Here is a 16,627-nt window from a genome sequence, read left to right as displayed (position 1 = left end):
AGCGATACTGAAGTTTGTCGTTGCTCCACGGCGCGGCGCGACATGCCATGGCAGCGGCGGAATCGATACCGCGCGCTTCGATAGTACTAAAGTATGGCCGAAAGCGGACTCTTATGTCTGCTAAAGACAAAATAGCGAACGATAGCAGCCGACGTAACAGCAGTGCAGCAGCAGTCGTTAGGTATTATTATGTCTGAGTTAAAGATATTCTACTATCTGTTCCTGCTGACACTATTGGACGCGACATCGCAAATTCGGCCGTCGTTACACGGTCACAACAATGGTGAGTCTTTCTCTCTTCGTTTTCTTTCGTCTCTGTTTTCCGCACGTCTGCTTCTATGCAGATCGTGTGCCGATCCGGCTTAACAATAACAATCGCCCAAATCGCAAACACACTCGTCTGCAAAATTTCGCAAGCGCACACTATACTCGTCGATGACAACGACAAAGTAATTTTATGATTCTGTTGCGGTGTATCGTCATGATTTTGCCGTCAACGAAGGTCACGCCGTGCATCGCGAGCTTTACGCGCGAAGCGCCGTCACACAACGCGCGTCCCAGTAAAGCGTCCCGCGCCAACGCATTGCAATATTTTCGCCTCGACGCCATTTATTTTTTATTTTTTCTATTATTTCTAGAAAACTGTAATAACGATAAATACACGTGTAATCTTGCCAATCACGATTGTGTTTACGATATAAACTATGTGTACAATTACTTCAAACTGCATTAAGACAATTTTATATAACGTTGTTGTAATTTGATTAACTTTTTATTTATAATCTTAAGCTGGAAATGTAAAAATTTCAATCAATAGTGCAGTTATAAGGTAGCATGTACTTGAAATGTATATTTCACAAGCATAAATATATGTTTTTTAACACTTTCCAGCTTTCGTCCAGGATGACAACAATGTTCAATATCTTTTGGATAATATGCCAATATCTATGCATAAGGTTAGTAAGATGTTAACAGCTCTCTCTCTCTTTCTCTCTCTCTCTCTCTCTCTCTCGCATTATCAAATACTTATTTAAATAATTAAAGAAAAGTCTTGTAATAGAAAAATATGTAAATATATCTTACTTGTAATAAGAAAGATATACAAGACTAGGAAAAGATTTCTCTACTAATTTGTTCTTGTAGAATAATGAACAAATAATTATTTAAAGAAACTACTTCTATTTCCTACAGAATTATATTTTATTAAAGTAGTTAATGTAACAAAGATATTAAAATTTGTTTTTTTCATTTATAGGATTTTACTAATACAGTACATGTGGCGAGGTAAGTATAATAATACTAAAATAATAATGAGTGGAAGTAGAAAAGATACTTGTTATAATTTGATTTTCTGAGAATCACTATATGCATACGTATAATATAAAAAGCATCAACTGACCAATCATTTAACATAACCATTAAACATAAGAACGAAAAAACTAGGATTCTAAATATTGTTTTATTAATGGTAAATTTACTACTTTAAATTAATCTTTCTCAAATTATCTTTCCTACTTTTAATTTTTGCAATCTAAAATAATAGTGCACAATAAAAAAGATTATGTATATGTGTGTGTATAAACAATGTTATTACATTGTTTAAGTGATACTATATTGGACGAGGATAAAATGGAAGATACACTGTCTCATATTTCTTTTGAACCAAGCATTTTGGATTTCAAAGAAAGGTGAGTGTAGCATGTTGGATGTAGTATCTGAATTTGGTAAACAAAGCTGTAATAATATAATTTTTTTTTTGTCCTTTTAGACAACTTGGTATTCCTCATCAAAAAACTGTGATCATGTTTAACAAAGATCACAATAAAACTATACATCTTTCATCAATATCTGGAAATACACGTCATTTCCATTCATCATTTTTTCAAAATAAAGTAAGTTATTGAGCAATATAATGGAGCAGTTTCAAACGAGAAGTGGATATAATAAGATGTAAACACATCCAACTCTATACAGCTTTATGACACTAACTTTTATATACTGTGTGTGTGTGTGTGTGTGTGTGTGTGTGTGTGTGTGTGAGAGTATGAGCGTGTGTGTGTAGTTAACTAGTGTTAATAGTTAATATTTATTCTCAGATAATTCCACCATTAGGAAACACAACATTCAATGTTGTCTTCCTTGGTCGAGACGAAGGTGATATTGATACACACCTTTTTATACATACATCAGATGGAACACTAAAGTATCAGGTAATAAAATTTATTCTAATTATATTTTTTACATATATACTTGTTATGTATATATAAAGTTGTTTTTCTGTAGGTCAAAGGAATAAGCATCAGTAGTCCATATAGACTCAGACCTGTAGTTGATGTCAAGTTACCATTAAATGCATCTTTTACACCTCTTATATATATGCACAATCCACATCCGGAAACTTTACAAGTACGTGAATACTCGATTGTTCATATGCGTGTGTACACGCGCACACGTGTGTTTTGTCTGTTCATTAATTAATTTATAATTTCTTCTGACTACTGCATATAAACAAAGGTGATGGAAGTGTACAGTAGTGGTGGAGAATTTGATTTAGAATTGCCATCAGGAGAGTCAGAAGGCACACGTGAATTATGGGAAATTCTACCTTATCAAACAAAGCCTGTCATCAGATTACGTTTTAATGCTTATACAGAAAAGAATCATACAGCATATGTTAGGTTGGTGTAATATATATAGTGCATTCGATTGACGATTTATATATATTTTCATATATTTATGTGCATAATAAAAATATATTGCAGATTTAAAGTGAATAACACTGCGGAGATCCTTGTTGTAGCAATTGAAGTAGAAGTGAAAAGTGGAGCTGGTCTTCATTGGGGTGGAAGTTCTGGAGTAATTAATTTAGGTATGGGTGGTTCATTGCAGCCACCCATCCACCACCCTATTACTTTGAAGAATTCCGCAAAAAAAGCGATTAAAGTTGTGGTAAGTTTTTGTATGAATTAATGAATTGAAATTGATTATGTTATATATTACTATGATAATATGTTCCTGTGATGTTATTAAGATACATTATTTCTTGTAGAATATTATAAATACACCTGTATCGAAAGCATTAAAACTGCATTTTGAGCCAGCGATAATTCCAGGAGAAACAGATATACCGATCGCTATTGGAATGCTGGTTTATGATTGTAAGATGCAACATTGTGTATCATAGAATAGAAATTGCAATAATTACCGTCTAATTAGAATATAATGTTGTAACAATCTTCTCAGGGAAAACTGGTTTGGACTTGCAACACTTTAAAGGCAAATTGATAATAAAAGCAATAGGTCCTGGCGGCTCTAATCAGAAATTAGCAATTCCATGGGTGGCTCAAGTGCTGCAAGGTGGATTAGAAGTGAACGCATCGATTACTCATTATTGTTCTCCGCAATCTAATCAAGCTAGAAACTTTAGTGTGGTGAACAAATTTAAATTACCACTAGCTATTACGAACGTCACGATGTGTTCGAACGCGAAATCGCTTTTTATGGTAAGAAACAACAACTTGCATAGTCGTGAAATTCTTTCTAACATATTTGATATCTCTCTTCTCAAGTCTCATTCCAAGTAAAAATGATAATTTGTATATTTTTATGGTTTAGATAAAAGATTTTACTCCTACAGTAATAAAACCTGAGCAAAAGGTCAATATATTTTCTTTACAACTTGCCAAAGAGCGAAAAGGTGATAACGTAAAGATGGAATCTTCGATATTGATACACTCCAATGTGTCCGTAACTGAAGTCCCGCTATTGAGTTATGATGGCAAAGTAAGAAAGATAATGCCGGGGGAGAAGGAAGATGATATGGGTACCTTGAATTTTGGTACTGTAGGAAGTGGTACTGAGAATGAAGCAATTTTTGCACTGGAGAATCAAAACCCTGTCAACGTGGAGTTACATGGCTGGGGTGTGAATATACCTGGTGCAGTTTTAGAATTAATAGGATGTCAAAACGGTCCGGCGGATTTGTTGGACAAGGAGTTTTTAAATGTTACTGTTTGCAGCCATTCTGGGAATGTAAGTGTTGAGAGCGAGAGAGAAAGGGGGGGAGAGAATATCACATTTCATTCGTCTACATCAGGGCTCGGCACATTTTGCCCTTTTCGGCCGATTCTCGGAAGCTACGCCTTCTATCTCCCCCTTGCCGCGCGGCGGGCCATGCAAGTGACGGTCGCGGCCAGTCGCGGCTTCAAGCTTAGAGGCACGACCGTCACTTTTTAGGACCGCCGCGCGGCAAGGGGGAGATGGAAGGCGTAGCTCCCAAGAATCGGCCGAAAAGAGCAAAATATGCCGAGCCCTGGTTTACATAACGGTGAGCGAGTGACGCATCGTTTCGTTTTTTATTTCAGCAGTATATAAAACCAGGTTTTTTAGCGATCTTTAAGATCAAAGTAAAGACGTCAATGATTGAAGAAGACACTATTGTTGGCGAGGTTTTCGTCCGAACGACGTACGAGCGATTTATTTTGCCGGTGTATATGCGAGTCGCGCATGGTAGAATTTCCTTGAAGAAACTTACTTTTACAGATTGCTTCCCTGTGAGTTACAATTTGATCTTTTATCTAGCATTTTCTTTAGCGAAACTTCAAAGAAACTTTACAGTGTTATTACCGGATAGGGGACGATTTGTATGCAACAAGTAAAGGTGCATTCCACATTCTCGAGATCAATGGAAGTGACGCATATTGCACCCATCAACAAAGATGATAGAATCAAGTACATCCCGCTGGAAGAAGCAACGATGCCAATCATATCTAAAGGCGAAAATAATGTTGGTTCGATACAAATTGATCCTTCAGTGATTTGCAAGCAACATTGCTATCTAGGTTTATCAGTGGATAGCAATAGTAAGTGTGATTATTTGTTTCCCTCAATTTAAAAATCATCTAAAAATTGCATCTTTAACTTTAGTTGTGATATTACAACTATTATAACAGGTAAACAGTACAATGAGTGTTCAATTTTAATGTTTTATACTCGTATAATGTTTGTTCAATTTTAATGTTTTATACTCGTATAATTGTCATATTTAATCTTACAGCAGGAAGTCAATGGTTGAATACAATGAGCCTTCCCTCGCATACTCGCGACACCGATTTGAATCTGTTAAACATACGACACTCACGTTTTCTCAACTCCATCATGGATGGCTCATGGGATAATATAACGATGCAGCTGGACACGAGTGAAGTGCGCGGTCACAAGTTCTACGTGAACATCAAACTATACTGGCCCAGCCTGTTGGCCAGCTCCAGTAACATAAAAAATAAGAGTATCTTGATGTTTCCATTGACTCAGGTCGGAAACACGTCGTACAGAGAGATTAAACTGTACAATCCGAGCACGAGTCCGCTGATCGTACAATTGGTCATGGATTGGAGCTATCCTCAAGGAGCGCGCCTTTATCACTCTTTGCCGATAAAGTACGTAACCTGATTAAACTGACATCTGTATTACAGATTACTTTTTATCTGAACTAAAGTTGATGACAAAATGCTTATGTCCATGCAGATTTAAGCCCGTATACATGGAATATTCGTCCACGGTACCAGAGGAGTTCAAGTTGGAAGAAAATGTGGACGAGCGAGAATTGTTTGAGAAACAGTGGGGTGTATCGGTAGCACCTCAGTCGCTTCCCTTATATTTATATCCTTTAGAATCAAGGACAATTCACGTGGCGTATACACCTTTTGCGGCTTCGGCATCGTCTGGTTTTTTATATATTAGGTAAGTTAACGAAAGAAAGAGAGAGAGAGAGAGTAATCGTTGAAGCGTAGGATCAAAATTTAATAATGTCGTGCAACTTAATCATGTATGTTTTATAATTTTCCAGAAATAATATGACTATTTTAGAAGTTGTACGTATGATCGGCCGAGGCGCGAGCGCGCAATTTAGATTCGGGAATCGCAAGCCAGGCTCGACTACGCCTTTGCTATTTGAATTGGCGGACAAGCATCTTAAAGATTGCGAACGTATGTACGTTTCTTTACTTTTGCCTTACGATCTAAGAGAGGGGGGAGAGAGAGAATTAAAAAATCCTTTTTACAATTTTAGAATTGTAGAATTAAAGAATAGAAGAATTAAATTTCTTGTTGCTCGCGTTTTATCGTCCACGAACAAACGCGAGTTTCAATCTTATTTTATATATAGCGCAATTGAAACAAACTAAATTGTACTTTCTTTTGCAATCAGGATATCGTAGCAAACATATTACGCTCGCACCCGTTCTCACTACAAAGCGATCTTTCATGGCCAGAAATACAGGCGAGCTACCGATTAAGATCTACGGTTTTTACATCAATGGCTTACCTTGTGAAGGTTATGGTTTCAAAGTACTCGATTGCGAAGCTTTCGAGCTGACTCCGAACGCCACCAAGATGATCGAGATAGCGTTCACACCGGACTTTACTCTGTCGCGCGTGGAGCGAAAACTGTTGGTACTGACCAGTGTGGGACCGGATAGTAGCGACGTAGAGAACGGTGTGGTGATATTTAATTTACTGGCCATTCTACCGACGTATTCGTTAGATTCGTGCGGATCCGTGCTCGTTAGACCATGGTGGGAGCTAGTATGGCAGTGGATTGCTACTGTCCTGTCAATGGGATTGATAGTGTGCGTATTCATAGTCTCGATTATCGATGCAGACCGAATATTGCGGGAATCATTGGTTGTTTACTCAAAGGAGAGCTCGGTACAACCGCCTCTGGACTTGGGGCTTTTCTCGACAGGACACGCTACGTCGCAAGTTGGCGTCAACGCCGTGACGAAAAATGACAAGGTCGGAACAAGCGACGAGAAGAGCAAGACTGGTACAAAGGATGAAACTTCTCCAGACAGGTCGTTGATGAATGTGAAAAAGTGTAAGGACAAGGATCTACAGAAGGCATTAAAAATCCCAGACTGGTCAACTGACGAGGAGCGGAGATTTAAGCTGGACACAGAATCCAAAGATTTGTTGTCCTTCAAACGATGCGAGGAACAGTCTAACGCGGATAATATCATTGGTGTTGCGAGCGCTGTAACATGCGGCACGAAGAAAAAAAACAATAGAAAGCTAAGCAATATTCATGAGACTCAATCGGATAACGCGCTGAATGATACACTCGCGGACGCTCAATTAATTCAAGAGAAAAAATGCACCTTCAGTGCGGTTATCAGATCGAGTCCGACATCAAACAAAAAGGGGAAAACTACGATAACGACGACACAGTCGAGTGTCAAGGAAGAATCTAAGTTAATTGACCACGAAATTCAAGTAGAAGCGGGAACGATGAGTAATAATCGGACTACGAAATCGGACAATAAACGGAAGCAGACTAACAACACCGGAAACAACAGTAATCCTAGTAATCCCATTGTGTTGAAAAAACTTGAGCCCACAAACACTCAAAAGGTTATTCACCTTTCAGAGGAAGAGACCTCGTCCACGACAACAGAAAGTTCGACTCACGATGAGACGACATCGTGTAAAGTAAGTATCGGTTGTGTAAGTGTGCGTTAAGCCCATTCTACAATTGGGTAAGCGTAGTCGTGAACGTAAGAGTCAACCAATTCAAATGTTTTATTTACTGATTGCTTTATTCTGATTGGTTGTCGTAATCACTTACAACCACTTACAACCACGTTCACGCAATTGTAGAATGGGCTTTACATAACTGACTTATATAAATGACTCATTTTACTTGGGTTGCAATTGTTTTTCTCTCAGATTTTACATTTATACTAGAATCACATATAATAGTCTAAAATAATTAATAACTCAACATATAAAATTTAAATATTGGAGTTTTAAATATAATTTATTGTTATATTTATTTTATTCATAATAAGCGGTCTGTTTGAAAAATAGGACGTTGCCCCTTTAACGAATTAATTACGCGAACGAGTAGCTCATTTCCACATAAGATACGTATAGATAAATTGTTCTTTCATGGTTTGATCAGGTTTTTGACCAATCGTGCGGAAAACAAGAGAAGCTTCAACGAAAGCCAATATCTAAGAAAAGTAAACCTCAATCTATTCCTACTGTGCCATGCGTAGATTATAGAGATAATTATGAAGGCGATTGTGATGACGATGACTACGATAAGGAGAGGCAGAATAATCCAAATAGATGGAAAACTAGTATCGCTAGGTCCACCGTGAAACATCATGTTCATACCTCGCGCACTGTTGAGTCATCCTTTAAGTTACCACGTCAAAGTAAGAATCCACCTCGGAAAGAAAAGTCTGTGCAGAAACGTCGAGGGACTGATAAAACACATGTAAAAGGTATGTTATTCTTCATAGTATACTATATATTGCCGTGTGTGTGTGCGTACACACACTATGATGATAAACCATTATTATTAGTTATAGATTTCTTTCTTTAATCTCCATTAATTTTCTCTAATTCCCGTAAATTTATTGGATCAATAATAGCAAAAATATAAAATGGAGTTGTGTAAAAATATTAGCTAGAAAACACTGGTGTTTCTGTAGCAGAAAACTGTACCTGTAATTGTGTGTAAAAAATATACTCAGTTTATAATAATACCAATAATCCATTACTGTTACAGTAACTCCCGTAAACGACAATGCGAACCAAAAAGAGGATGTAACGCGCACCTCGGGAGCAATCTCCTCCGTTCCATTACCGCCTCCGCCCTCTTGTTGGGGCGAGAACAGAGCCAAGTTCAGCGACGTGGTGGCACGAAGTCAGGAGATCGTCTCATCGTTCTCCAATTTAAATCACGTACACAAGAATCAGACGAGTACGTCAGGTCTGTCGACAGTGTTCGACACCGATATCAAGGATACTCAATATGCTAAGCCACAGACAATGCAAGAGTTATTACAAACGCCAAAGGAGTACAATCTAATGTCAAAGCCGGCCTCTCTTTCTACCGTATCTCTGGATAAGGATGAAATATTCAACCCGGATCCCTTGATTCCACAGTCGGATACACAACATTCGAACAGTTATTTCATCAATACTTTCGTAGAAAATCCCGTGAGTAACAGTTGAATCCATCTTCACTTTTGCTTCTTGTTACTACAACAATCATTCATGGATTCTGTCGACAGTTTGAACGTGAGTTAGTGCCGTATGACGACCTACCAGAAACCGACGAGCTTTTGGTAGAATTGGAAGCCCCCGAAGAGGATACGCGATGCCAACTATGGGAAGATACTAGTCCTATGATAAATTTATTATCAGATACAAACTCAGTTGCAAACGCAGGTGCAAACGCATTTCAATCAGAGTTGCCGAAAGCCATGGAGAAACCAGTTTTGTCTGACTTGAAAGGTACAACGCTCATGAGTTTACGAAAGAATGTCGTTATCTCTGCTATCCTGGATTATCTAAACTATAGAGGATGAGCTTAAAGTCCTATCGCAAAGAATTCATATTCTCAAAACGCCTCAAAACTAAGAAATGAAATTCGTACAACAGACATTGTCCAAGAACGTATTTACCATGTCTTTCATGCAATTCTCTTTTTCTTAATCATTTTTTCAGGTCACCGTGACTTTTTTTAACTAGCGATAAATAAAATATGATTGCAGATAATTGGTCAACTGTCGATATGAATTGGGAACCATTGCACACCAGAGCAGCCGTTGGAGAAGAACGAAGTGGTATGTGGGGAGTCAATACGGGTGGTGTGTGGGCTGCAGCACCCTGGGGTGCCGCCGCTCCGCCTTTAATGTCGCAAACGTTACAGTCTGAAACTCAAGTAAGTGAACGATAAGATATTGACTGAATAACAGAGTTACAGTAAATTCAGTATAGCGAAATTGATAGAGTAAAGGAGATAAAAACACTGCGAATAGACTCGCTAAAACGACGACTTTTAATAATTGTTTCAGGAAAGATCGGGATTTGATCCATTTCATTCGCTCAGCACAATATGGACGCCATCATCGTCATGGACGACGGAATCGTGGAGAACGAAAAGCGAAGACTAATGACTGGAACTTGTTTTATCTTGTGATATCGTAGACTTATTTCCGACAATTTCTTGGCGAAAATCGAAAGTAACAGACAGTTTTAACTGCGGCAGCATGATGTGACCGATAGCATTGGAGATCACGGAATTTGTTACGTTTTGTTGCAACTACGCTTTGCATACTATGTGATATATGTAATTATTATTACGTTGTACGACAGTAATCCTGGTGAAATCTGTCAAACGAGTGATTTTCGTATAGTTTCTTAAACCAAAATCTAGAGAAAGAGAAATGTTACACTTATTATTTTCTATTTCGTAATTTAAACATATTGAGATGCGATACCTTAAATTATTGCGAGTGAGATACGTTGTGCATATGCAGGAATGAATTACTATAGAAAGTTTTTTTTGCTTGTAAACCGTGAACGAAAGATATAACTGGACTGAGCATTACTTCTGCAAGGTACCAATGACAAACTGAGAGTGTAGGTTAGATAGTAAGAGAAAGTAACGCAGTAAGAGTTCCTTACTGTCGTTTCTCATTAATTAAACATGCCATTTTATTTCCTTCACTACGATCGCTTACGTACATCATGTGTAGGGAACAAAATGACAGTATCAAATCGGATTATACTATCGGACTATACTAATCGGATACTATCTCGCTCTTTCCGCCTCTTTTTGCTGGTATCTCTTGTCCTGACTTTGTCTGGTTATCTTTCAAACATGGAGTGAACATAATTAATTGACTACATACGATGGAGATGGAATATAACATGTGAAATTGCAAAACGAAAAAGGGGAAAAAACAGAAAAAAAATACAATCTCATGTTAATCACAAAACTTGTTGATTTAAAGAAACAAGTATATCGTTACACGTGGTTTATGGAAATTTCTAATTTAATACTCGACCAAAGAGAGAGTATATCCCTCCTTTCTTTCGCGACGATTGTCTACGTGCGTATGCAAAACAAGAGGAAAAAGGAAAGAATTTCCAGAGCGATACTCCAGAGTGTCTTGATCTTGGTATTTATTACCGATTAATTATCACACGAGTGTGATAATTAAGTTGAGACGAGTGAGAACTGTGATTTTTTATAGTCTTGGTTTGTAGAGATACCTGCAGCAAATTTTCAAGACGTTTTACAAGGTTACGCCGTATACAAAGCGAAAAAAAAAAAGAAATGAAAGAATTATGTACCTATTCTGCAAGACTGGTAATCGTTGTGTTTTAATAAACAAGTCACAAAAACACAGTAATATTTTATATATGGGAAAATGGAAACTTTACAAGGATCTCATTATAGATGCGTCCACGCACACTGCGACTTTCCTCTTCGTCAAATACGACACTAGTATCTCAAAATTTACGTGCATATTTAAAAAATGAAACTGTACATCACGTCACAGCCTCTAAATTTGTACCACTAGCTTACAGGTAATATTGATTTATCTAATCATGGTTATCAAATATTAGTCTTACTCTCGGTAATATCAATAGAAAGAAAATCCTTCTTAATGCTGTGAGCTTTACAAGAAGTTTAATCTAGAACTCATTTTTGACGCGTTTGTCAAGACGCATGACTTCGCCTGTTGTATTCTCCTGACAAGTAACTGCAAAAAAATGTTTGTATATTGTCCTTTTGTTCTGATATATAATTTCCAATACTTTATAATTAATTCATGATTGTGTTTTATTTTAGATATCTCTAAGGTGGGAAGGAATTATGTACCATATTATCATCGTCTATTCTCTTCTGCAACTTCCTCCTGTTTATTGCAGAGCTGCTAGTCCTGGATTGTACGATATGTTCTTCGAGGACCTTGTGTCGGGACTTTTGCTGCGCCATGATCTTTCTGAGTAACAGTTCATTTTCACGTTCGATCCTACGCATCTCTTCATCAGTGAAGCTCATGTTCCATCTTTTGCATTTCCTTGGCTTGACGAATCTATCCGTGATGATTGCGCTAGGCGGCTCATCGCTCACCAAGACAAACTCATCGTTCTGCAGACGCAGTTCTAAAGAGTTCGAAGTCGCAAGTACTTCCGCGTCCGTAGACTTTATATTCTCGTTGCGTCGAAGATGAGCCGTGCATGGTAGAGGCGAGGAATCGTTGACCAGCGATTCTGACGTTACTTTGGTGACTTCGGACTCGTCGCAGGATTCATCGGAGTAGAAAGACTCACCCGTGTACTCGTCCTCCGACGCATTCTTCGTACTCTGAACGGTATCTTTCTCTTCATTCGTGACCGGAGATCCCGATTGCACCGAAGCAGCAGTTTCCTCATCGGTCTCGCTGTCCTCGTCGATCTCGTGCATATTAGAAACACTAGTGAACTTATCTTTCGTCCGTGCATCTTCTCCATCGCTGGATAACGTACAAGTGTACTGGCAGATGGTTTTATTCGCGTTCGCTGTCATAACGAAGACCGAGTACAACGAGAAACATGTGACGCTCGTTGATGTTTGCACGAGTGGGAAATGAAAATCAAAGCTGCGCGTAACCATGCCGACTAAGTAATCAACAAAAAATTGCGTAACACGAGGGTATATGTGTGTGTGTTTGTTTGTGTGGTCCGCTTTAGCCAGAGTTTATTTTAATTTGTTGAAAGTAGGTTGCAAGGATGAAAAAAGGAATAAAAAGGAGATTTCTACGCTAAGTATTTGAAAAATATCCAAACAATCAAAAAGTTATTTGTTGAAGGTAACTCGTCACTTATTGGAAGATCAAGCGGTTTGCGAATTGTCTTTTTAATAGGTGCGTTCAGCAGGGAACTCACAAAGTTCACAACAATAAGTCGCAAAGCAACTTTCTCGGTTGAACGCCGCCGATATGTCTGTTTACATAAAATGACCGTGCAGCTTGGTCATAATACGCAGTTCCTGCCCCATATTGCTGTGTTTATTTATAAAAACAAGATGTATCTCGGGCAATACACCAATGGCAGTACCGATACAGGCGCTACAAAATAATTTCACTCATTGGCAAAGCCAAACACCTTTAAGCTGCCGGCATCGCGTTTTCGATCGTACGTGTCTTTGTCGTCACACGCGTAAGCCAGGAGATACTGCTTCGGATGCCAGGCGACGGTGAAGGTTGCCGCCTCCACTGTGATATCGGTAATCTTCTCGCCAGTCTCCACTTCACCGATATCAATAACCAAGTCTTCCGACGCGGCTGCCAGTAATTGGCCGTCGTACGAGAAAGAGATAGTCCGGACAGGCCATTCCAACCTCGAAAATGTTCTCAGGCAACACAACTCGTCGGCGTCCCACAAGGAGACCAGAGCGTCTGCGGATCCTGTGGCAAAGTATCGACCGGTCGGGTCGAACTCGATACAAATGCAGGTACCCGGATGTGCTTTGATTACATGCAGCAATTTCAGTTCTGGGTAGCTGAGTATGTGGACGCAACCTTGACCATTTGTCAGGTAGAAAGTATCCGAGTCCTTGTTCCATGAGATCTCGTTCACCTCAAAGTTGAACTGCTCCTCTGCACGTATCTTCATTACTCTGGCATCAATGAAAGTAACCAGGTCCTCTTTGTTCCCCACCGCGATGGTATTACCATCTGGCGACCAAGATATGTTGATATTCTCTCCTCTGGTGCCAATGTTTGCCGTACACTTCTGTGTCCTTGTGTCCCAAATACGAACAGTCTTGTCTCCACTTGCTGTGGATAATAATTCTGGATAAAATGCATGCCAGCAAAGTTGATCCACACTGCCGCCATGTCCTCTGAAAGTTGTCTCCTGCTTCTGCAAAACACGCATACATCAAGTCTCTTTGTGACTAAGCTATCGATTAAAGTTCTACTAATGTCAAGAATAGAAAATAATGGGTCTGTTTTTTTATTGCTGAACTAGTGTTACTACACTTTTGGAACTTAAAAAGAGACAGATATTTAGATAAAAGTTAGTGGAAGAAAGATAAGAGAAAACTAGTGCATACAGTTCAGCAATAGAAAACAGACCCCAAATCTAAAAGGATATCTCATTTTAGAGTTTATTGTTCATTCAAATGTAATAGGTATCTTTGCACATTCTTTTGAAAGGTCTAAGCTAATTAAAAATCTGTCCTTATAGATTGTAAAAAACAGTATATTAACAATTACTAAGTATATATTGACTATGTTCAACAAAAGAAAGCTATTCTGCAACTGTTATAAAATTCGCGAACCTGATTAGTATATACTCTTAAATTCAGCTAAGATTAAGTTATAAAGCAACTTTCTCCGCTGCAAACACAATCAAGTAGGAATTATGAAAACTGAATCTTCACACATTGAGTTTTACTATATTCGCAATTCTAAGAGAAAAAACGTCTTAAAGATAAAGTAGAAATATATTATGGATATTTACCAAGCGATCAGGACACAACGAAAATATACAAACAGACTTATCGAAGGAGCCTGAAGCCAGTAACTTGCCATCGCAACTCCATCCTACGCTGTGAACTTTTGCCGAATGACTTTGCTGCTCGCGAATTTTGTTGTGTGTCTTAAAATAATTAATCAACTCCTCTACTCTCGACGTGACAGCCGCCATTGTTGTTTATACATAGGGCAGTGTTGCCGCGGCTCGAAAAATTTATTTACCAGACTTTTTTAAGTATATAAATTCGGATAAAAAAACAATTTTGATGGTTTTTAACGTTTTAATAAACATATTTAAACATAAATATAAACAAAATTAATATAATATATTTAAACATTCATAAAAATATGAAAATATACTCGTAGAGAGAAAGAGAGGGAAAAACTTATTTTGTAATTAGTTTTAGCGTATTGTAAAGCTCATTCTACAATTACGTGAACGTAGTGTAAGTGGTTGTATGTGATTACGACAACCAATCAGAATAAAGCAATCAGTAAATAAAACATTCGGATTGGTTGACTCTTACGTTGACGTTCACGACTACGCTTACGCAATTGTAGAATGGGCTTAAGTTGTTACTATTAGCAAATTTGATTGAATGCACTAGTGCGTAGTGAGTGTACACTAGTTTATAATTCGTTCTTGTACTTAAAAATCATCTTAAATACATAGATTTGAGGCTTTCACGGCCATTGATACAATGTCTAGATATAGCTTCCGGACGTCGGCATATCGCTGATTCAAGACACGGCTCCATTCCGGAAGCTATATCTAGACATCTTAAATACATCTTCAAATACATCCAGCCAACAAATACAGCCAGCAAAATTATCTATACAGCATCCGTACGAATTGTTTTATTGGCTAAGAAGTTTTTAAAGATGTATTTATGTTCAACAACCGCTACAAATGCTGCGCAGCGTTTCTTCCTCTTGTTCTATTCTTCAGATTCGAATGAAGAAAGAGAAAGAAGTAAAAACGCTACAAAGCATTTGCAACGTCCGCTGGACCGTACTCTAAGCAATCTTAAGAGTAAAAAAACCTTATGGCTCTCGCAGACCAGCGCGATTTGCGACGCGACACGCGATATGCGATGCGCGATATCCAATGAGCGTACAGCTTTTCCGGAATACCAATACGCTCATTGGATATCGCTCATCGCATATCGTGTGTCGCGTCGCACATCGCACTTGCTGCGAGAGCCATTAGGGTGCGTTCCGTTTCCACGCATGATGCGCATGAAGCGCAGCGTTAGAGTGACAGAGAGTAAGATAAAATGAGAGGGAGAGCACTCGGGTAAGGTTCTCGGGAGCGTCCCGATCGACCACGGTACGATTGGACACAACCAACCGATGAAAAGAATTATCTAGTGAATTACTAGGTCGAACCAATCATTACAATCTGTATCCAATCGTATCGTGGTCAATCGGGTCCCATCCGAGGTTCTCGAACCTAGGTTAGATTAGTTCTCGAACGCATGGACTGCCTCAGCTCCGAGATAGTGCAGTCCATGCGCCTCATGCGTTCAAGAACTAATCTAACCTAGGTTCGAGAACTTCACCCGAGTACGCTCCCCATTCTTTTTATCTCACTCTCGTATCTCTGTCACTCTAACGCTGCGTTTCATGCGCATCATAGTCGTATCATCGACCCGACTGTCGACTACAACTGCCGACTCTCAATGGACCAATCACAGTGAGGCGCTGACTCGGTGAGTCCATTGAGAGTCGGCAGTCGTAGTCGGTAGTCTGATACGGGCTTTAGTGTGTACTCAGGTTGCTTTCCAACAAGAAACACAAGTCGACCAAGTATTATTCTATCTTTGTTACTCACTAAATATGGAACAAAGATAAAATGATGTTTGTGTCGACTTGTGTCTCTTGTTGGAAAGCAACCTCAGTGCGCACTGGTGCATTCAATCGAATTCGCCATATGATGGCTGTGTCCCGAAATTTACTGCCTGTACTGAAAATCTATAGTTCATGTTATGTATGCTATAAAGTTTCTGCACTAGCAGTGAATTTCGAAACACTGCCATTTTTATCACTAAATAAAGAGAGTTATTCACCAAATCACCAAAAAAGCTTAAAAATCCTCAAAATGGTGAAAAATCACCAACAACGGCAACCCTGACATAGGATGCATTCGTCTAGTACACTTTTTCGCTTATAGCGTTAACGCCATGGAAGTAGGAATATTCAGACGGAGCATATTTCGCGTTGAGGCATGCGACGCGACAAACCTATATATATATATATATATATATATATATATATATATATATATATATATAGAG

The 16,627-nt window shown here is 38.6% G+C and overlaps 3 protein-coding genes across 5 annotated transcripts; 1 reads left to right on the top strand and 2 right to left on the bottom strand.

The window, feature by feature from the left end:
* The first annotated feature begins 65 nt into the window (after nt 1-65).
* LOC116848599 (transmembrane protein 131) lies at nt 66-10,936 on the top strand. 3 transcript variants are annotated; one of them, XM_032824868.1, is made up of 23 exons: nt 66-283; nt 892-956; nt 1,256-1,284; nt 1,605-1,688; nt 1,769-1,892; nt 2,097-2,210; nt 2,284-2,406; nt 2,515-2,678; nt 2,763-2,949; nt 3,050-3,158; nt 3,244-3,503; nt 3,616-4,032; nt 4,368-4,553; nt 4,634-4,862; nt 5,057-5,438; nt 5,527-5,742; nt 5,849-5,988; nt 6,209-7,488; nt 7,961-8,288; nt 8,576-9,009; nt 9,084-9,306; nt 9,567-9,736; nt 9,870-10,936. In XM_032824868.1, exons 1-23 carry the CDS (start codon nt 190-192, stop codon nt 9,966-9,968), a joined length of 5,457 nt encoding a protein of 1,818 aa, XP_032680759.1. In that variant the 5' UTR covers nt 66-189; the 3' UTR covers nt 9,969-10,936. The 3 variants fall into 3 exon arrangements, with proteins under 3 accessions (XP_032680759.1, XP_032680760.1, XP_032680758.1); XM_032824869.1 differs by having other exon boundaries at nt 4,365-4,553; nt 9,084-9,240; XM_032824867.1 differs by having other exon boundaries at nt 190-283; nt 4,365-4,553.
* Nucleotides 10,937-11,203: 267 nt separating this feature from the next.
* On the bottom strand, nt 11,204-12,499 carry LOC116848601 (cilia- and flagella-associated protein 97-like). The gene is made up of 2 exons (XM_032824871.1): nt 11,687-12,499; nt 11,204-11,567 (listed from the first exon to the last, which is right to left on the bottom strand). The coding sequence occupies exons 1-2, from the start codon at nt 12,461-12,463 to the stop codon at nt 11,484-11,486; spliced, it is 861 nt and encodes a 286-aa protein (XP_032680762.1). The 5' UTR covers nt 12,464-12,499; the 3' UTR covers nt 11,204-11,483.
* Nucleotides 12,500-12,835: 336 nt separating this feature from the next.
* LOC116848600 (THO complex subunit 3) lies at nt 12,836-14,525 on the bottom strand. Its single transcript, XM_032824870.1, has 2 exons — nt 14,317-14,525; nt 12,836-13,713 (listed from the first exon to the last, which is right to left on the bottom strand). Exons 1-2 carry the CDS (start codon nt 14,500-14,502, stop codon nt 12,931-12,933), a joined length of 969 nt encoding a protein of 322 aa, XP_032680761.1. The 5' UTR covers nt 14,503-14,525; the 3' UTR covers nt 12,836-12,930.
* Between the last annotated feature and the right edge of the window lie 2,102 nt (nt 14,526-16,627).

This window comes from Odontomachus brunneus, unplaced genomic scaffold, assembly GCF_010583005.1.
Source record: "Odontomachus brunneus isolate Ranch 3 - 2012 unplaced genomic scaffold, Obru_v1 Obru_scaffold_097, whole genome shotgun sequence".
NCBI lineage: Eukaryota > Metazoa > Arthropoda > Insecta > Hymenoptera > Formicidae > Odontomachus > Odontomachus brunneus.
This window is presented reverse-complemented; position numbering and strand designations above follow the sequence as displayed.

Coding starts and splice junctions, on each gene's coding strand:
- LOC116848599 (XM_032824867.1), top strand. CDS start 190: ATGTCTGAGTTAAAGATATTCTACTATCTGTTCCTGCTGACACTATTG. Junction 2,679..2,762: donor AATCATACAGCATATGTTAG/GTTGGTGTAATA, acceptor AATATATTGCAG/ATTTAAAGTGAATAACACTG. Junction 3,159..3,243: donor TGGAATGCTGGTTTATGATT/GTAAGATGCAAC, acceptor CAATCTTCTCAG/GGAAAACTGGTTTGGACTTG.
- LOC116848601 (XM_032824871.1), bottom strand. CDS start 12,463: ATGGTTACGCGCAGCTTTGATTTTCATTTCCCACTCGTGCAAACATCA. Junction 11,568..11,686: donor GAATAGACGATGATAATATG/GTACATAATTCC, acceptor ATTTTTTTGCAG/TTACTTGTCAGGAGAATACA.
- LOC116848600 (XM_032824870.1), bottom strand. CDS start 14,502: ATGGCGGCTGTCACGTCGAGAGTAGAGGAGTTGATTAATTATTTTAAG. Junction 13,714..14,316: donor CGTTGTGTCCTGATCGCTTG/GTAAATATCCAT, acceptor CGTGTTTTGCAG/AAGCAGGAGACAACTTTCAG.